This window comes from Cricetulus griseus (assembly GCF_003668045.3).
Source record: "Cricetulus griseus strain 17A/GY chromosome 1 unlocalized genomic scaffold, alternate assembly CriGri-PICRH-1.0 chr1_0, whole genome shotgun sequence".
NCBI lineage: Eukaryota > Metazoa > Chordata > Mammalia > Rodentia > Cricetidae > Cricetulus > Cricetulus griseus.
The window spans coordinates 172,417,920-172,440,212 of NW_023276806.1; the positions used below are offsets into that span (position 1 = coordinate 172,417,920).

The 22,293-nt window shown below is 39.9% G+C and overlaps 1 protein-coding gene across 2 annotated transcripts in view; it reads left to right on the forward strand.

Annotated features, from left to right (window-relative positions):
* Window positions 1–22,293, forward strand: part of Reln (reelin) — a 446,863-nt gene that overhangs the window by 298,677 nt on the left and 125,893 nt on the right. For both annotated transcript variants that reach the window (XM_027393422.2, XM_027393423.2), the window contains exons 20-22: window positions 999–1,235; window positions 19,369–19,561; window positions 20,314–20,426. In XM_027393422.2, the coding sequence (XP_027249223.1) occupies window positions 999–1,235; window positions 19,369–19,561; window positions 20,314–20,426 (543 nt within the window). The remainder of the gene's footprint in view (window positions 1–998; window positions 1,236–19,368; window positions 19,562–20,313; window positions 20,427–22,293) is intronic.

Here is a 22,293-nt window from a genome sequence, read left to right on the forward strand (position 1 = left end):
AGTTGTGACTGTTTATATAATAAGTGGTGGTTCTCATACTCCTCTCTCCATATATTCCTATACAAGCTGTTAAGGGAAAATAGGCACTAACTTTCAGTAGATAAATAACATTTCTAAGCTATAGTTTTAACATTTTTTTGCATGAAAAGCAGTCTAATTTCTCAGTAAAGCTAGTCTTGGACAATGAAATTTTAAATACTTCAAGTTATCCATATAGTCACTTAGCCTAAAAGTGAGTGAAGATTTTCTTTCTCTTTCTCTTCACTCACCGAAAAGCAAACCTCAGAGCCTCCGGCATACATTCCCTGACAGCAGTCCCCGGAGTTGAGCAGCACTGATGGAGACGAATGTCCCTTTGCTGTTCCTTTCACTTCTCACCTTGTGTGTGGATGTGAGCAGCATGGCTCTGTGATTTATGGAGCTTTCACAGCGATGTCATTGCAGAGGCAATTAAAGTGTGTTCCTGCTGCTGTGAGCAATAATTGCTCCTTGAAATTAGATATTATTCTTAATTTTCTTCAATTGTCAGATGCAGGTTGGGACACAGCTACTGACCAGTGTCCACGATGTTAAACTCGGGGGACCAAGAGAGCACCATGCTCCCCTCTGTCTCACATCTATAATGTGTAAAAAACTACTCATAATCACCACTTTGCCTCTTTGACAACAGTGTTTTATTGAGTTAGCTTCATTGAGAGCCCATGAATGAAAACACAAAATCACATTTCTGATATGTTTAGAAGACATTGTTGGAGAGGTACAGCAAACCAGACATCTCACAAGAATGTATATAATAGAATCATTTTTAGTACCATATTTCAGGGAAGGGGGGCAACTATACTGACTAATTTTTTAGTATATCCAATCTTGGATGTCAGAGTTTTAAATAACTGAATTTAGTCAACTACTGACTTGCCTTGGGAGTGAGATTTGTAGTATAACTATTTATATTTTAAGACAGCAAGGTATCTGAATTTTTAACTTCCTCTTCCTTTTAGAATAATCTCTGTAGAACTGCCAGATGATGCCAGACAGTTTGGAATCCAGTTCAGATGGTGGCAGCCATACCATTCTTCCCAAGGAGAAGATGTATGGGCTATTGATGAGATTGTCATGACCTCTGTCCTGTTCAACAGCATTAGTCTTGACTTCACCAATCTTGTGGAAGTCACTCAGTCTCTGGGATTCTACCTTGGGAATGTTCAGCCCTACTGTGGCCATGACTGGACGCTTTGGTAAGGAACCCTGTTACAGTTTGCATTCGTAAGCATAATGCATGGAAGAACTTTTACTCCACTCTGCGCTTAGTCTATTGAAAAATATTGACTGAGTATGGTACATTTAAAAGGTGGTACCAGTGCTGGGGAGATGGTTTAGAGGTGAAGAGCACTAGCTGCTCTTCCAGAGGTCCTGAGTTCAATTCCCAGCACCCACATGGTGGCTCACAACCATCTGTAATGAGATCTGGTGCCCTCTTCTAGTAGTGTGCGGATATACATTATAGACAGAGCACTCATATACATAAAATACATAAATAAATCTTTTATCTAAAGTTGCTACTATATTTATGCCATCAGAATGAGGGAAAAACAAAATAGTCACATCTTTGAATAAATATAAAATTTCATATAAATTCATTTAAGATCTTTGTCCCCAAGGATTGTATCTAAAGACACTCTTCAAAACATACTAATAATTAAAGTGATCACCATATTATCCCTTCATTGAAGACTGTGTGAAATTATAATAGTGACTGGTTTATTAAAAATTTTACAAGGAGTTCTGTTTTCATGCTGTCATATGAAAAGTTCGAGAAGCTTGTCATCCCTGATTTATTAATTTACATGTCCTTTTTAATCCCTTTTCTCAAACAATATTGGCTCATCTAATTAGTGATACCAGCGGAGGTCCAATTTTAGGGTATATCTTCATCAAAATAGTTGTTGTTTTTAGATTCTCCTTCCAGTGGTCACTTATAGATTTAATTATATAACAAACAGTAAGGAAATAGTTTTTCGTGTAATTGGTGCTTTATTAACATCACTAAAGATGATCCAGTTGTGACTAACAAGTGTAAGGAGCTGGTGGCCTGACCGGGAACCCCACTGGCCCTCAGAAGAGACTAGAGCATGTCAAAGCAGCACGTGACTGAAACCCTGGTACCTGAGAGGGGGAGCATGGGGATCAAGTTCAAGATCATCCTCAGCTGTCCGAGAAGTTTCAGGCCAGCCTACACCACTTACATAAGATGGGGGCAGGAGGTTCGGAGACAGAGACAGATTACCTTCGGGAGTTTGAGAAGGTGGACATCTCACTGACTGGAAAGTGGGAAAAGAAGGAAATCCCAGCCATGTGGGAATCCACAGGGAGAGAAATCCAGCTATGGGAAATTCTGTGGGAAAGTGTGCCAAGACAAGCATGACTGGGGCATGCTCAAGGATCAGAAGGAGGGGCAGTGGGGGTGGAACCCACATGTTGAGAAGGTGAACACGTGTCAAGAATGGAAGCCAAGATATGTTTAGAGACATTATAGTGTCTTCTAGACCCAAAAGATTCCAAGATCAAGACTTGGGTCTAAATAATCCCACAGCCTTCACCATTGTGCTTACTGTCCCTCTCTAGATTCTTTTTAAACTATGAGCATGACCAAGGAATAACTTCCTACAAGACTTTTAATTTCTATTGAGTCATGATCAGACCCATTTAATGTCTTCCAAATGAGTCATGCTGAAAGCTAATCATTGCTGTTGCCTCCAGAGCGTGTATCATAAATGACCCATCAGGAACCTTATCATAATTGGAGGTAAATTTTACACACCATTGCACAGAAAATTACCTATGATTGAAACTGTGCATGCACAGTCACATCTCACACACAGCAGGCTAAAATTCTAGCATTGAAATGACAGCTAATGGGAAGGAAATACAGCTGGTCACTTTTGCTACAAGCGTGACAGACTAGACACAATGAAATTTCTCCTCAAACAACTAGAAACCGTTAAACCACATGTTCTATTCGATAGCCTCTGATTTGTGTGTGTGTGTGTGTGTGTGTGTGTGTGTGTGTGTGTGTGTGTGTGTGTGTGTGTGTTTCTCATTCCTAAGCCTATAACTCCAAAAACTCAACTAACGTAAAAGAGGAAAAGTAAACAAGAAGATATGAGATACAGACTAAAATGAGATTTATTAGAATTTTATGCTTCTGAATTGAGTGAGTGGCCTGAATTAGCAGTAATTCAGACTGGTCATATGCCATAAACCACATCCCACAAGACTGTATAGTAAGATTTTTTCAGCCCTTAGCTATAACAAAGAGTCATTTCATGAATGCAGATCCTGTGACATGTTTCTTTTCATAAATAGTTAACATCTGCTCAAACTCCAAAGTTGCTGAGCATTTTAACTTAACATGTGAGTTGAACACAAGATAGCTACAGTTTACTTTTTGTGCTTTGATCAAATCCTGTGAACAATACCTTGCACACAAGTCTGATGAATATTCTTAACTCACAACTGCTTTAATTTGTGGAGATTCATTTACTTTATGAAAATACAATCACAGTAATTCTAGAAAACCAGAAGAAAATATAAATAACTGTGCTATCCCTGGGGGCACCCTGAGCAGCCCTGTAGGAGCTTCATTCACAGCAGCATGTGAGCAATCCAACTTGACATCCTGATCTGCTCTAGAACAAACAGGAGTTGTCTTGGTCATGGGACATCAGAGGAGACACTCTGGCAGTTGCTCTAGAACAAACAGGAGTTGTCTTGGTCATTAGACATCAGAGGAGACACTCTGGCAGTGATAATGAGACTAGAGAAACACATTAACCATCTCTAAAAGGACGTGAATACTGCTTACTGCTCATTAGATTGAAGCAACATGGAAGGTTTCAAACTGCTCTCATTTTCCTAGTCAGTGAGTTAGAATAAAACTCTTTTTAATGACACTGTTTCTCTCTTCTGCAATGAGGAAGACATTGTCTAAAATTGGATGCAAACTTGTCTGGCAGTGTTCTTCAGAAACAAATGTATGGAAAGATGATATTGTAAACTATGTATTATCCTCCCCCACCCAGTCCTTAACAGGAGCCATCATTTTTTTCATGTAGCATCTTTTGAGCATGTTACCTTCTTAAGTAAAAATTTCTCTAAATATATGTGTAAGCATGGCCTCTATCCCACAGTGACCTTGTTTCTCTCTAGGGAAATGTAGACAGAGTCTGTATTAAAAGACCGGTGTTAAATTAATGATTGTTGGCTCTTCCCAGCTGTGTGTTCATTTGGTTCTCATTTTAGACTCGTGGCTTTCCATGAGCATGAATTGTTGTTACCAAGGCTATTCTCCAGGGAAAGCTTGGACATTTGCTTTTTCATTAGAACTATAGTTAATATGCTGTAACTCACTTAGAGCATGCTGTTCTAAAGAACTTTTATTTTTTTGATAGGGAAAGTAATTGTTTCTAATTCTTGGCAATGCTTTTCTGCTATTCATTAAATCAGAATCCGTATGTGCTTTAGTTTTTAAAAGAAAGTTTTAAATCTCTTTTACATGTTTTAAAAAAATGTCTTCAATTGAAATAGAATCACATCACTTTCACCCTTCCCAGCCCCTCCCAGCTACCCTCTCAAACCCTTCTCATGACCTTGTTGAAGTTGAAAGCCTCTTTATTATTATTATTGTTACTTACATTCATGCATGTATGCCTATGAAAAATATATAAATATAGACATATATGTGCATATGTATATAGTTTCAAGGCTAACCACTCTACATTGAACAAACAATAAAGGGGCTCATCCCTGGAAAAGCTAATTCTCCTCTCCCAGGAGTCATTGGTTGCCTGGAGATTTTTGTTTAAGAGGACACCCCATGAAAATTTACCCTACCACATTAGCATTTCCATCAATATTACCATTGTTCTGGTCCTGTTTATGTCGACATTCCTAGGGGAGGCTGCTACACAGCAGACTTCCTGGTGTTCTAGTTCTTACAATCCTCTGTCCCCTGTGCTGCAGATGCAGGAGCTGGAGATGTGTCTGTGGGAGCTGGGCTCCCCATGATCTGTTGATCTCTGCATTGTGTGTAGTTGTAGTTCTCCATGATAGTCTCCATTTGCTGTGAAGGCGTCTTTGATGAATGGTGCTCACTCCACTTATCTTTGGGTGTGAGGATTTAGACTTAGGATACAGCAAGGAATTATTGCACTCTAGCAAAGTGATGGTAATAGATTCTTTTCTAAAGTCCATAACCTCACTAGTCCCAAAACGCTGGCTAGGTTTCTAGTCCCAGGCATAATTTTCCTCCTGTTGAGTGGGTCTTAAATCCAACTAGACAGCTGTTGATTGCCACTGACATTTGATTGGCACTCATTGCAATTTTATGTATATCTTACCATCTGGTCATTTCTGTGGTCACTAGGTGTTGCAGCTGGGCAGAACTGTTTGTTTCCATCCTTTTGCAGCTTGAATATTATTTTCTGGAACCATGATAGTTAGAAAACAGAAAAAAAAACCTTTAGGTCAGATCCAACTTGAGTCATCTGAGGCCTGTGTCACAGGGACACACCCTCAGCTGCTGAGAAGCAACCAAGACCTACATACTTAATCTATGCTGTTAGAGGAGTCTCATAAACCACCCTGACAAACCGTATTAAGGGAGGTGGTTATGTGATACTGCAGTTTTTGTTATGCTGTGGTTCTTGTGGGGAACACTGTGCACGCACACACACACACACACACACACACACACACACACACACACACACACAGTATGTATATATAAATACGATTCCTTGTGGCTTTATCAAATGACCTTGCCCCCCTTTCGTTCTGTACTGACTTCCCTCCCCACTTTGAACCCCCCTTCATTCCGTTCCCCACTTCATATTGCCTGCACCCTACTGTTCCCCTCCTAAGGCCCCAGCTATAGTCCCTTTATACTTGACTGTTCTCCGTGGTTATTCCATGTTATATATTCACATCTGAGGATTCACAGCTAGGAACCACAGATGGGAGAGACCATGCAGCATTTGTCTTTCTAAGTCTGGGTTACCTCGTCAATATGCGCATCTTTGGGTCACAGTGGAATTAGCTGAGGTTTGCAAAGACTGCACCTCACTAATACAATTATTAATATTATCAAAGGCTATTAGCACCCCTTTGTCCTGTCCGATGAACTGACTAGATAGAGTGAGTGTAAAGACATTGCTCAAATATAGCTTTAGGTTTAGACATGTACGGTTGTGATTGAATGGTTGTTATAGCATATTGGAGTTGGTATAACAGAAGTAGAGGCTTTGAGGTATGTGTGAATTCAGATCCTAACACGGATGCTTGGACATTTGGAAACTCAAAGCAGAAAGGTTTTTAGCTAATGAGGAATTTCGAAAAGTCTATTTTGGTTGAACATTCATTTAAGAAGGCTTTACTGAAGCAACTCATGAAAATTAGGAATAATTGAGTCTTACCATGAAGTATGTAAAAACAGACATTTCCAACTTCTTACCATGTCTTTGCCCTTCAGCAATCCATAACCTAATGGATTGCTAACCTAATCCTCTAACCCCAGCACTGACTATCACCTGGCCTCATTCCAGTAGGGACCCTTAATGATAAATTAGGAATCAAGCATAGAATGAGATCACCCATGGGCACATTCTAATGAACTTTCTAGAAGGTGGCATTTTATTTGTTTAACCTTTCTTTTTAAATTTTTTATTTGAATTAGAAACAGTTTGTTTTACATGTCAATTCCAGTTCCCTCTCCCTCCCCTCCTCCCCTGTCCCCCCAACTAACACTCTACCTATCCCATCCCTTTTCTGCTCCCCAGGGAGGGTGAGGCCTTCCGTAGGGGGTCTTACCAGTCTGTCATATCCTTTGGGATAGGGCCTAGGCCCATCCAGTGTGTCTAGGTTCAGGAAGTATCCCTCTATGTGGGATGGGCTCTCAAAATCCATTCCTATGCTAGGGATACTACAAGGGGCCCCATAGATTTCTGAGGTCTCTTCACTGACATCCACGTTCGTGGGATCTGGAGCAGTCCCATGCTGATTTCCCAGCTATCAGTCTGGGGACCAAGACCTCTCCCTTGTTCAGGTTAGCTGTTTCTGTGGGTTTCACCAGCCTGGTCTGGACTCCTTTGCTCATCACTCCTCCTTCTCTGCAACTGGATTACAGTTCAGTTCAGTGTTTAGCTGTGGGTGTCTGCTTCTACTTCCATCTGCTGTATGGAGGTTATAGGATGGGATATAAGTTAATCTTCAATCTCATTGTCAGGGGAGGGCATTTAAGGTAGCATCTCCTCTGTTGCTTAGATTGTTAGTTGGTGTCATCTTTGTAGATCTCCAGACATTTCCCTAGTGCCTGAATTCTCTTTAAACCTATAATGTCTCCCTCTTTTGTGGTATCTTTTATCATGCTCTCTTCTATTCTTTCCCCAACTCAACCTTCCTGCTCCCTCCTGTCCTCCTCACCCCTCCTCTTCTCCCCTTCTCATTCTCCTAGCTCCCTTTCCCCTCCTCGAGTGCTCCCAATTTGCTCAGGAGATCTTGTCCCTGTATGTCTCTTTTAGACTGAAGGTGGCATTTTAATAGTCTCATTTTTATATCACCAAAAATAATCCCCACATCAAAACAGTAATATCAGAAATTCAGAGACTACGTTTAGTTTTTCTGAACTTCAATATTTCAACTATAAAATGAGAGCAATACTATCTACTTGCAAGATGGCTGTGAAGACTAGGTGGGACCACAGACAGAAAGTTCCTGCCACCTTCTGTCATTGTCTGAGAATTCTCATCAGTGTCTGACTGAATGGAGGAACTCCATCTGTACTGCTGTGCTCATGTCCAGAGTGAGAAGCATTCTTGAATTTCAAAGATAAATAGACATAATTTTGCCTGGTTAATGTGAGCAAGCATGTCAGCAAGATATCAAAGTAAATTATTAAAAATTTTTCGTATTTAAAGTAGATTAGGTCTGAAATGGGAGAAGTATACAAAAGAAAGGTTAGTGACTATACTTACTATTCTCAGTAGTGTTATATCAATTATCTCTCTCACTGGTGGCATGTTCCTAACAGTGCCGTGTGTGTTATCAAGTGCTGACTGCTTAGGTTACTAGGAACCCAGACTTAGCTCACCGTAACTGAAAACAAGACATCTGCAGTTCAAAGATGGAGAAAGTACTGTGACTGATAATAATTAAAGCAAAAGTGAACATGAGATAAGAAAATCTGCCACTTGCAGATCATTAATGGCACTTTAAGAAAAGTAGATTTAATTAAAAGAAGAATTAAGACTCTGTGTGACTTCCAGAAATGTTGAAACAGACACTTTATTGGCTTTAAAGATCCAAGTGCACTCATTCTTCATTGTGACTAATTTTATTTATTTTTAGTTAAAGCTTTCTTTTTCTTTATATGAGTAAGTCATGAACTCTTGTCATGTTAGGTTTATATTTTAGAAAGAGAAAAATTTTAATTTATTTAATTTAGAAACAATCTTATTTTATATATCAATCCCAGTTCCCTCTCCCTCCCATCCTACCATATCCCCCACCAACCCCCCATTCCACCCCCATCCACTCCCCAGGGATGGTGGGGACTCCCATGAGGGATCATCAACATCTGTCACATCATTTGGGGGAGGGCCTAGGCCCTCCTCTGTGTATCTGGGCTGAGAGTAACCCTCCATGAGGAATGGGCTCCCAAAGTCCATTTGTGCACTAGGGATTAATACTGGTTCCACTTTCAGAGGTCTCATAGATTGCTCAGGCCTTCTAACTGGCACTCACATTCAGAGGGCTTGGTTTGTCCCAATGTTGGTTCCCCAGCTATCAGACTGGGGTCCATGTGCTCCCACTTGCTCAAGTGAGCTGCTTCTGTGGGTTTCTCCAGCACAGTCTTGACCCATTTGCTCATCACTCCTCCCTCTCTACACCTGATTCCAATTTTAAAGTTTGGCATGAAAGTAAAAGAGAAAGTAAAAAACATTTTCATTATTTTTTAAATGTGTTTAGTGACAGTTGAGTTTTTTACACAGATAGATTTTCATTCCTTTATTCCATTGTATTGGTCTATATAAAACTTGTCAGAGAGGTGGCTTTGTCCCACTAAGGTCCCACTTTCCTCTCCTGTAACGCAGGAGAGGAAACACTAATGTTGTTGGCAAACATGGAGGAAAAAGAGATTACATTAGTACTTAGATGAAATTTTAGGCATCCCTAATTCTTTAGGTTATAAGGAATTATTATTATAAATTATTATATGTAAGTTATATAATTATTACTGAGAGTGCTTTGTAAATTAACTGATAAATAAAAGAATAGTAGCCAAGTGAAATTCTTTAGGATTGTTTTTAATTAAACATCAACCTATAACTTATATAGAAATTTCATTATTCACAATTTGTAAGCATGTCTATTAAAAAGGGCATTGAGTCAGCCAAAATTACTGATGAAAGGAAACAGTCGGGATGAGGCAGCTCCAGAGAGCTGTGGGGACTACTGCTTCATGGTAAATGGTGAGTCTAAGAATTGTAATGGATAGACCAAGGTAAATGCGCTGAAAGTCGTTTCCTGTTATTCTCAACAGCAATGAAGAATACTCTCGGTACATAAGACTTTAAGTACCTCTAGAAATTGTTAATAGAAACCAGTATGACCCTAATATATTTATAGGAGATTCCCTAAACTGAAACCTATTTATTGGACCTTTTCACTCTAAAGATTTCAGTACATGAAGTTTTCCGTTTATTTATAGACTAATTTTATACATTGAACTGTTTATTGATGGCATCATGGCACTGTTACTACAGAAGTGTAACAGTCAGCATGAATGATGAAGATAGAAAAGCCCTTTGTTTGTGCAGCTTCCATTCTGGGGGAAACGGCCACAGAGAACAAGTAACACCTGTGAGAGTGTTCTAGGTGATAATGAGGCTGAGAAGGAAAGGGAGTGAGTTCTGGGATACAGGAGAGGAAAGTGGATCTGTTCAGAAGGACAGTGAGGAGAGCCCTCTGGGGAAGGGTAGCATCCAGAGTAGTGCTGGAGACCATGATACCAATCTGGAAGAAGAGGGCGACGGAGGGAATCAAAAAGAAAGACTATGGGACAAGCAGGGAGCTTTGTTGTACTGGGATTGTCCAGCTGCTATCAGAATCCAGCAAATAGTTTGGAGCAGAGGTGAATCATGGTCTTACTTAAACTACAGTGATGGCTGAGGTGTGGAAAGTGGCCAACAGAGGTGACAGGAGAAGCAGAGGAGTTCAGCCAGGAGATTACCAGCGCCGTCTGCATGTGCGTGGTGGGCCTGGGGGTGTGATGGTGGCCATAGAGTATATGTAGATGATCAGGATCTGCCTAGGGACACATATGGTGGCTCTATCATGAGATTAAGGCCCTGTTGATGTCAACAGGATTGATCTTTTTGAAATCACTCATTTCTCCAAACTGAGATTGTCCTAAATCTCTTCCTTTGTACTGAAAATCTGAGGATGATTTCCACTCAAGAAGCTAACCACCAACCAAATTAATGGTTGAGAAAAGTTTACATTTGATGGATTGGGTCTGTGGTTATGACTGGTTTGTGGGAATGGAAATTCAGGAAGCTGATACATTTTTTTTCTGTGCACAGTGGTTTACAACATCCCTTGGTAGACCCTGGGTCATATGGCTGGTCCAGGTTGTACAGCCTCCAGCTCTGCTGACGCCTCTACTCAGTCAGTCCAATGCTTCTTCATCCTGCCAAGCTCTTTCCTCCCTCAGCACATCTGCATGGCCATTTTGGGCCCAGCGCCCGGCCACCAAGCTTTGCCAAGTCTGGCAAAATATCTACCACCTCTAAAACAAACTGCAAAAATGAAATGTCTATAAACACATTGTGCCAACTTCATTAATTTCTAAACTTAATAAGATTTTGTGATATTGGAAATAATGTTACAGGATGGACTCATGAATATGCAGAGAAATTATAGCTAAATGTCTACTAAATTACCCGTAGCCAAAGAAAATTCAAAAGCAAAATTATAAAAATAAACCTGAAGACGCTTTGCAACTAGAAGTGTTTCTTTAATGTGAGATGTGTATACTTTTTAATATGGCTGCTATGGCATGGGATTGAACAGGCACAATTAAAGGCATCAGAATGTCTCATAAATGACTTTATTGAGCACGCTCACCCAGGGAAGACAGACCAGGGCATTCCTTTCTGAAATGAAGTACACGGAAACAGGGCAGAACTGGGAGGAAGTGGTGACAAAGGGTTAAATGTGGACCCAGAAAGTTCATGTCTATGCAAACTGACTCTCAGATGATGTGGGGATAATAGTCAGAGGATTCTGGACATGAGTCAAAGGCCTGGGCAGAAGCTGTAGGAGCTGGAAATAACCAAAGCTGCTTGATCACTTTCATTCATCAAATGTCAAGGAAATGCAGCAGCTGAAAGGGAATTCATATACACACACTCATACACACTCACACAGTCATTCTCTCTCTCTCTCCATCTCTCTCTCTCTCTCTCTCTCTCTCTCTCTCTCTCTCTCTCTCTCTTCTCTCACACACACACACACACACACACACACACACACACACACACACACACACACAAACAGGTTCATTGAGGGTTAGAAGGAACTACCTGCCCTCTGTCCCTCAGACATCTCCTGTCTGGGAACACAATCTGTCACTCCAACTGCTAAACATTTCCTTCAGAAAATGCTATGAGATACGGGGGAGGGGGGGGGAAGCCTCACAAACTAAAACTTGACCATGGACTTCAAAACCAACAAGTGTTTGTAGCTTTTAAAGTGACTGAGATCATCTGCTGGCATCTAGAAGTTGGGTGAATTGTCCTCGGGACACAGGAAGGTGACTGGGCTGCCAAAGGAACAATTAATTAGAGGGCACAGGAAGAGCCGCTCCTTGTGCTCCAGTCAATCTTCCCTTACCTGTACATCCTCAGTGTCTGCTGTAAGTTCCTATAACCTGGTTATAACAAGAGTGTTCATGTGACCATAGCCACTGTTTACACCGACTGACAGCCTCTCTCTGGAGTCCCATCCCCCAGCCTTCTGTCTTCTGTAATCTGAGATTACCCAGTCCTTCCGGGGAAAGAGGTAACTGCTAAATTTTATGCTCTGCTTTGTTTTTCTTTAGAGAAGTCCCTCTCCATCAAAAACAGCAGCCAAGTAGCTTGAGCTATGCTTTTTATTGTCCAAAGAGTGTGTCTAGCTTAGTGTAACATTCTGTTCCTGACTTCAAGAACTATATAGAAATTTCTACACTAAGAAAATGATCATAGGAATGAAGAAACTACAGAATAGAAATTTTATTTACTTCATTTTGGAATAGTAAAGATAAGAAAAGAAAAGCAGGTGGTAGGGACAAAAGCCCTAAAAGCAGCCTGAAGCAGGTGCTAAGAACACATGCACCCAAAAATAGCTTTAATTGCCAACATAACCCTGAAATCTCAACTAGATAAACAAGGAGGGGGAGTTAGCCATGGAGAAACCCACAGGCTTCCCAAACAGCCCACTGAATAAGTGTGTGACAAAATGCATCTTGTGAAGAAATTCCAGGTTTGCTCTAATGAAATCTGCTTTTTAAAATGTCAAACATGAATATGATACTCAGAAATATCCTGCTTAGATAGCAAGCCTGGTGGAGTGATCGTGGTGAAGAAACCAGAAGAATTAACAAACCTGCTAATTGTATGAATCTGGTATCTTCAGCCAACATGTTTGACACTCGATGTTGTAAGTAACATTGCAAAAGATGCTGCACCACTTTGGGAGCCTTTAACACAAGTGAACTGTGAACTTCTCAAGGAAATGATGTGTTGATTAGAGCTGAGAGAGAGCAGAACCTTCGCAACCCTTATGCCATGGTCTTCATAGAGGCCAGAGATGTAACAGAGGCACCTCAGTGGGAAGAGGGAAACCCACCAGAAAATAAAGACAGAAAGGTCACCACACAGCATGGACCACAGAGAGATGGGTGTAATGCAAAACTTCTCAGATTTACAAAGGAAATTTACCATTTCCACATTTCAGCGTGGTTTTAATGCCAATGCTTTGCTTTCTTACTCAAAGTCACACACACACACACACACACACACACACACACACACAGATGAGGACCTAGATAAAATATAAAGAGGTGATGAACAGGCAAAGTTTTTGAAAATTACATTCTACAAATAAAAAGTGTGCCTGTTTCAAGTGCTCTTTGGGCATTTGTAAAAGCTGATTATGAACTGGGATCAGAGGCAATCTCAACAAACACCAGTAATACATGACACAAGAAGCAGAAACCATGGGATCTAATGTTCTGCTGCTTAAAATATTTATACTTATGTTTAGAGGAGAAAAACAAAAGCTGCACATCAAAACTAATAATAACAAGCTAGAAGCAGAGCGGTACTGCTAACATATCTGTCCTACCATACATCCTCAGTGTGTGGTAGAAGCTAATATATCTGTAACATATCTGTATCATAACAGTAACATATGATAACATACCATACATCCTCAGTGTGTGGAGAACTCTTTCAAATCAATAAGGAAAAGTGTAACTCTACTTCTGACACATGGCAACGTACACAAAACTACTGTGCCCCCTACAAAAATACAGATATCTTTTTAATGTCCTTAATAATCAAAGCTACAGAGAGACAACAGACATTAAGTAGCTATAATGCAAACTATTGTCAATCCTATGATTGTACAATCACCACCAATCATTACTAATGGAGGACAGCCTGGAAGTATGAGTTGCTTTAGAACAAGGTTCTCATTATAAGGATTTATCCTGGGGAACTATGGACAAGTACACAAAGACCCACACAAATGTATTGTTTATAATGGTTATAATTGGTTATAATTGTTTATAATTGGTTATAATTATAACCAATATAGCATTGGTTATAATGGTGAAAATGGAAGTGCTTCCCCAAAATTCCATCCATAGATGCTGGGTGTCTTCCCTGGCAATGCCTTGCTGTGTTTTTTCAATATAGGAGGATGATAATAGCATCATTGTAAAAAGGAAAAGTCAAATCTATTTAAAAAGTAAGTGCATGGTTGTGTGTATAAGTCTAAGGCAAAAAAATGTCTGGAAATATGTATGTCAAAATATAAACAGTGGCTGGGCAGTGGTGGCACATGCTTTTAATCCCAGCACTCGGGGGCAGAGGCAGGAGGATCTCTGTGAGTTCGAGACCAGCCTGGTCTACAAGAGCTAGTTCCAGGACAGCCTCCAAAGCCACAGAGAAACCCTGTCTTGAAAAACCAAAAAAAATAAATAAATAAACAGTGGTCACCTCAATACCACAGGATTGCAGACACTAAAACATGAGTACATCTGCTTTGCTGTAATAAAGTACAGATGACATGGGAGATCAAATTCAAATGCCACCTTTAATCCCAAAATATCAACAAGGTTTTCTATCAAATCGAATAGACATCTCTTTGCTGATTATACGAACAGAACCAAAAGTAGGGTGGTACCCAAGATTAATTCACTTACTTCTCCTGCAGCGGACTGAAATGTCTGACAAGAATCCAAAAAAAAAAAAAAAAAAAGGAGAGCCTGTGGCACTTTCTCATTTCCCTGCAAGAGAATTCTGCAGAGCTCTTCCTTCCTGTGAAACCCTTGAGAAAAAAAAAGAACAGAGTATTGTCTATGTGTCTAAGACATTTAAATAATGTTTCCATCTTCCCTCATGATATAGTAATGGGAGTTCAGCCATATTGACTTTGTAAACAAAACGATGTCCTCAGCCAGCTCAGTCCTTGGGTGACTCAGCTGCTCAGCATAGATTTGTTTCTCCCTTACTTTGGCTGATGCATTTACATTTCAGATCTCCCACCCCCAGAAATGGGAAATACACTCTGAAAATAAACAAAATGACTTTATTCAAAACTCACCAAAACCCTGTCTGAGTTCTCAGGTTATGAATTTAAATAAGGTAGTTTTGCAAAGCCTTCCTATTCACATATGACATCCTCATTCTCACACAGGCATGACATGGAGGGAAGAGCTTAGAGTAGCTGGGCTTTCTTTAGGACTTCTGCTAACTTATCAACTGTGGATAAGTTGGGCAACTTGACCTCTCAGTTCTTCCCAGTTAAGGTTCCCAGATGGTCTTGACTCAAAGGTCAAATGAGATCATCTGGCACTTAGAAACCCAAAGCGTCCCGCACAGATTGCTTTTGTGAGCTTCCAGAACACCTGTGCATCTTTAGGGGCTAGTTAGTGAGTAAGATATGAGCTCCTTCCTACCATGTGGAAAAGTCTTCCAATCTGATCCTGAAGACAGGTCCCCAGCTATCCCCAAGAGGCAAGGTGAGCAGAGGCCCAGGAGCTCTACCACAGAGAAAGTGTTGACCTGTAGTGAGTCAAGTTACATTACAGTATTATCCACTTGACAAGGATTACAGAGCACCTGCAAGTCTTCCTGGCTGTGGAAATGAAAGAGAGATAACACTGTCCAGTGGAAGGAGATATCCCCATTCTCTCATTAAATCTTCTAAGTAGATGCAGTCACTTCTGAAAGGGCGTTTATTTTGACCAACATAATGAATGAAGCCTCCTGGTTCCCAGTGCATTCTGTCTCCAGAATTTCTCCCAAAAATACTGATGTGGGCTATTCTTTACATTTCAGTGCTTCAATAGAAGCAGTTCAGTTCAGTTTTGCTTTCATAAACAAATCTTGACTTTGGCATGCAGCAAAAAGGAGCTGTACTACAGATTAAAGGACTCAGCCCATCAAATTCTCTTCTTCCCAAACCCCAGCTGAATAAGAACACTGGGTGGGGAGGGGGGACAGCAAACCTCTAACCCTGGCTTTCCACCCATCCATGCAACTATGGATGGGCTAGTGTTTAAAGGGTTCCTATCTATGCTTTTCTCCTGTTGTTTTGTTTCCAATTGAGGCATCAGGATAGATACCATTCAGTACTGTGAAGTATGGCAGGTGTGTCGGTTAGAAATGCATTCTGTTCTAGGTTAGAACAAAAACAAGACTGACCGTTGCATAAAAAAAAAAGTAAAGACATTGATTTGTCCTTTAGAGCAAATAGTCCTGGGGTAGACAGCCTAGACTGGGGAGCATGCGAGGTGCACAAGGCTGCCCGAGTTGGGTCAACCTTTACCTTTGTGTGGTACAGTTCCATCAGGAAGGATTCCATCCACTATGTGGCCTCATGGTTTCCAGAGAGGAAGTCTGCAAGAGTAACAGGCAAAGGGTGTGGCAGCCAGCTCCATCTCTGGGAGGAGTTGAGGAAGAGGAAACCATGATCAGAATATATTACAGGAAAAACGTTTTTAATTAAAAAAAAAAAAAAAGCTTGAAAGCCTAGTAAGTAGATCTACCCTAAAACCTTCTACTTGCATCTAACGGATAAGGACACAGTGGTGCACACAGTGTGACCATCGCTGAAGAGGGTTAGCAGGAAAAGGAGAGTGGCTGGCAGCTGCATCCACCCGCCCACAAAGATCCGCCACCAGCCACTCAGGATACCTACTTAACAGCTGATAGATGGAGGTGCTAAGCAAGAATTTCGTTGTCAGTGCTTAATTATATACTTTTTAGCGTGTTTCTTTCTTGGTATCTTAGCAACTTCGAAATCTCTGTCAGGTGTGTTTTACTCTTGACTAAGCCGAGTTCACCGTTACCTTTGTAACAATGCACAGGGGAGGTACAGACAGGGTTTGTAAATCGCATGCATTTCCTCCTGTTTGTGCATGAAATGAAGACACTGAGCCTTCTCAGAAGGGAAGATCATGAAAATGGTCTGAACTGCTCTCAGAAATGATGGGGTCGGGAGATATGTGCACATAGCAAAAGGGAGGTTTCCGGCCGGGCGTTGGTGGCGCACGCCTTTAATCCCAGCACTCGGGAGGTAGAGGCAGCCTCGTCTCCAGAGTGAGTGCCAGGATAGGCTCCAAAGCTACACAGAGAAACCCTGTCTCAAAAAACCAAAAAGAAAAAAAAGGGGGCGGGAGATTTCAGAGGCTGTCACCTGTAGACTCTCGGGGTCCTGTGTGGCATTGCACATGGGTTTTCTCTGAAGAGGTCCAGAAGACAAGGTATCTTTTTAAACACAAAAACAATTTAAATGAAGCCTCATTGTCTGTCTAATAACCTCCAACCTTAATGCTAATACAAAAACAACCCGTAAAGCTAAAACAGTACTTAATTTTCGCAGAAGAAAAAAAATTAAGTTGGAAAATCTTTATGATAACTAAAAGACCATGGGAGTGATATGGATAAGTTGTACCTATATGGCTCATTACTGTTTTTGTTCTGTCTTTTATTTTACCAGTATTACTAAAAACTTAAATTGGATATTTACACTTTCAGGATTGTGTGTTATATCTTCTGACATGTGAAGATGTCATGGTTTTATGTTTTTCACATGACAATATCACTGTATAATAACTGAAAGCTCATGGTTTATAAAATGGCTGTAAGAAAATTTCTAACTGCAATGCCTCCCACAATCTTAGAATAATAGAAAAGCCAGGGCTTTTGAGCCCAGCAATGCTGATTTCTCATTGAGACTTTACCAATTGCTGTCATTTACCATTTACCTTGCTTCCTTATCCATTGAAAGAAATAATGTTCCCACTCCACAGCATTACTGTAAGCTTGCATCTAAGGACGATAATCTGGGCATTGTGCACAGCCCAGTTTTAGGACTTGACTCAGACTCAACATAAGATAAGCACCATTGTTAATGATGAGCAAGTTGTAGCATTTTCTGTTTCTTAGCGACATTTACAAGGCCATCAGGAGAGACTATGACTTCCACTGAGCATTCTACTAAACAAGAGATTGAGCCTTTTCTGCTTTCTTTCCACAGTCTTCTTTCAAGTGAGAAGGCTTAAAATAAAACTGACAAACAGTAATAATTCATTGTTGGAAAAAATTTATATTTTATAACCTTGATTCTAAGTCCATTATAAACTTACAGATGGGCAATAGTCTCCTTATTAAATAATGCCTTTGGAGGAGGTGGACACATATTCATGTGTGCATGTGTAGACCAAGGCAGAGGTCAACCTCAGCCATCATTCCTCCAGAGCCATCCACCTTGAATTTTGAGGCAAGGTCTCGCTGAGATCTGGGCCCACTGATTAGGCTAGGATGGCTAGCCAAGGAACCCGAGACCTATCTGTTCCCCACCTCCGCCACACACCACCACACCTGCTTTGTATGTGAGTGCTAGAGGTCACACTTAGGCCCTCAAACTTGTATAGCAAGCACTTACTTCATCCTAAATGATCACCCTAGGACCCCATTTTAAAATAACATTTTAGTCTCTATTAGGATCAAGTCACAGTAGTGACTGCATGTTTCTTGCATTCCATAGAAGTTCATTATGAAGTATACTAAATGAACCGGATATTTCACAGAACTTCACATTAGTGCCTTTGGACACATCAACTATTCCTGTCACTACTTGAGAGGACTGTTGAGTGGTACCGGGGCTGCTTCCGAAAGTGTGCTCATGGGTAATCTGGGTGCAATTGACACTAGCATGACTTACAGTGACCCATGAAACTGAAGTGCAAAAGTGTCCATAGTTTAATCCTGGATTACAAATCCCTTGAGGTTTTTTTTTTTTTTTTTTTTTTTTTTTTTCTAAAAATGGAAACGCTTTTGTCTACTTCTAAGCTTATTGCCTCTAGAGTTACAGAGTACTCTCACCTGAGGTCCGAAGAGAGAATTTGACACAAAGACTACAAATGTGTACAACATTTTCAGTATTGAATTTATGAGCATTAAAATACTTTGAAAATAAGCAAAGCAAAAAATTAGTAAATTGTCAAATTTTCCACCACGACAAACATTCTACTCAGTGCCTTTATCTAGTATTTTGTGGATAGTATTGAAACCTGATCATAATAAGCATTTTAATTTATTTGTATCATCTTCATCAGGATCTGAAATATAGATGGTGTTCTGCCAAGTGCTATTCCAGGTTACTTAAACTTTCCCAATTCCCTCTAATTAGGCTCTGAGATTGCTAACAACTAGTAATAATATAAGTAATTAATATTCACCATGTTTTATAAAGTTGTCTTTGCATTTAGAATTGTTTCATTGAGATAGATTCCAGCTGCCAAAATTAATGAGTAATATATGAGTTCTCAATTTCAGATACAACTGGCAAACTGTATGTATTAACATTTTTAAGGGTTGTCTTTGTTTTAAATTGAATTTGTTAGACTTACTGAAATCTCTTCTACAACTTGGTAAAGTTTAAATAAGTGAATGAGTTTGGGAATACAGAATGACAACTCAGCCCTCTGATACATCGCTCTATAGAGGTATCTAATTTCCACCTTGTTTCTTTCAGTTTTACGGGAGACTCTAAGCTTGCCTCGAGCATGCGCTATGTGGAAACACAGTCCATGCAGATTGGAGCATCTTACATGATTCAGTTCAGCCTGGTGATGGGGTGTGGCCACCAGTACACACCTCACATGGACAACCAGGTGAAGCTGGAGTACTCAGCCAACCATGGCCTTACATGGCACCTTGTACAAGAAGTACGTGAGTTTTCCCTAACTCTCACAATTGCTACCTTCTTTCTTTAGTTGAAAAAAAAAAAAAAAACCGCAACAGTATCATACAACATGGAACTGACATTGAGTCAGAACCATCACAAAGAGAAGCCTCCCTGTGCCCCCCACCCAGTATCAGATACCAGAGAGCAACTGAAATGAAAGAAATAAGCATAGCCCTGAGACTGGATACTCTTGGATAGTATTTTGAGTATTATTTCTCTGGCTCCCTTCCTCCGAAAACACGACTCTTCTTCCCCTGTGGCATGTTTTGATCTCTTCTTTTCCCAACCACAAGGAGACTAGGTAAGAAATGCAGTGCCTTCTGGCCTTAGAAACAAACAAATAAGAGCTATAATCTAATTTTGTAATAAATTTACCTTACAAATGACACACACATACCCCAATAATCTGATAGTGCCATAAATGCAAAAATATAATGCAGGATAAGTTTTATAAATGCTAATGATAATAATCAAAATTAATCCTCATCCACTTCTACTTGTGGTGAGAACTGAAAGATGTTTAGTTGATGTTTGATATGATGATCTCTTAGTTATAATTATTTCTGAAATGCTTTTAATGTCACAGAAGGAAAAATCATGGGTTTGGTGCCTACTGCCAACAACTAAGATTGTGGCTTTAGCTTTATCTGAGGTCGTTTTCTCTTGTGGTAGGAGATGAAACATCTCAAGTAAGCAAAGGGAAGTTGAGCTTACTTTCTGCCTCTCTTTCAGGAATGCCTTCCCAGTATGCCAAGTTGCCAGGAATTTACATCTGCCAGCATTTACCATGCCAGTGAGTTCACACAATGGAGGAGAGTCATTGTTCTTCTTCCACAGAAAACCTGGTGAGCAATGATGTCCTAAACAAGGCGGTTCCTTCCATTTTTGCCCTGTTATCATGACTTGAGTGTAAAGATAACCTCAGCAGAATAGTAAGATTATTTTCTCTCCATTCAGAGTCCAATCTTACTTTTATACTCAGGACTGTGGAAAATGGAATTAATGAGAAGTATGAAAATGTCTTTTTCCCTGTGATCCAGGCCTCTCTTCTTGTCCCAAAATTTTGCTTTTGTGGAAAAGCTCAATGAGTCTACTTCTTTATGTTTAACATTCAAAATGAACTGATAAAAGGAATCTAGAAATCAAGTAGTTTGGATTGCAAATTTATTTTCCCATTGCAAAACCCAATTTCTTATATCTAAAGCTTAAAACACATTCTTTTTCTAGTCATATTTTTTAGTAACAATAGAAACCATCCCTTGGGAAGAAGAGGCCTCCATAAACAAGGCAGAAAAAATTATCCAGAAGAGAGAAGAAAAACTCATGATAGATTTTTGCAGACGTTACATTTTTTCATCTTAGTCTGATCAGTCAAAACACTGCAATATCAGTGCCGTTTTCACTTAGTGCTATGGACAATATTTAAGGCCTCTTGTCAGCATCAGCTTGTTTAAAGAAAAAGCCTTGGACTGCAAGCTGGGTCTGAATTCTCTATATAGTTCCACCAGTGATCAACCAGACACAAAGTGATCCTTACTGTCACCACCCACCTCTTCACAACAGAACCCTGTGAATGCATGCACTGTTTTAATTAGTTTATCTTAAAGGTTCCTCTCCACCCTGGACTTTTAGAATTCTGGGATATGTGTAGAAGAAAAAGCATAAACAACACAAGCATTGTATTTTCCTGAGGCATATTCCTTCAATGCACTTTTTATTAAGAGAAAATGACTAAACAAATCTTTCTCCAATTGTTTTCTATATAAAAGTTAGGCACCTCACAAAGGCAATGGGCAGGTGACAACCAGAATTGCTTTATAACTTCTGTTGATGACTGAATGACTACACTGTGTAAGAATGGTTCCTTGATTGTGTTTTAGAGTGCATCATTATGTCAATTAGAATAAAATGCGTGAAATTTGATTTCCACTGTTTTTTTTATATCCCACTGAGAGCCATTTCCAAGATACTTTATTGATGCTTTGTATAATAAGTCCTTGCTTTCTTTAATTTTCTACTCTTTCGTGTCTACTGCTGGGAATGTAATCAAGATTTTTATTTAATTTCAATGATATTCCAAGCATGTATTTCAATGAAAGCATACGGAAAACAACACCTCAAACAATTGAAACACTGATCACTCTGAGTACAAGCTCCTGAGGGCTTTCAGCCTTTGTTACTGAATAATTAAATTTATTTCTCTCATTATTAAGAAAAACATCAAGTGATTTTAGTCATTGCATATGTGGTTCAATTACAAAATGACAATCTTAAGATAATATTGATAGTGCATTGTAAAGATGTCTTTTTATCCTAGAAATATTCTAAGCCATCATTCTTTTTTAAATTGTTATGTGTATGAGTATTTGTGATATATGTATGTGTGTGTGTGTGTGTCTGGTGTCCTCAGAGGCCAGAAGATGGCATTATGCCTCCTGAATCTGGAGTTACTGATGGTGGGCACTGGGAATCAAACCCAGGTCCTCTGGAAGAGCAACCAGTGCTCTTAATCTCTGAGCCATCGCCAGGTCTGAGTCAGAAAAGGCTACTCTTCATCAGTGTTAACTTGACACTTGAAGGGAAATGCTGTGACCCTTAAACTCTGTACACTCATTAGAGTGTGTGTCCTCTAGTGGGGTGTTAGAAAATTAAATAGAAGTTTGATTCAAATTGCATCAGTGTGCTAAAGAGATGGTGGACTGTAAGACATAT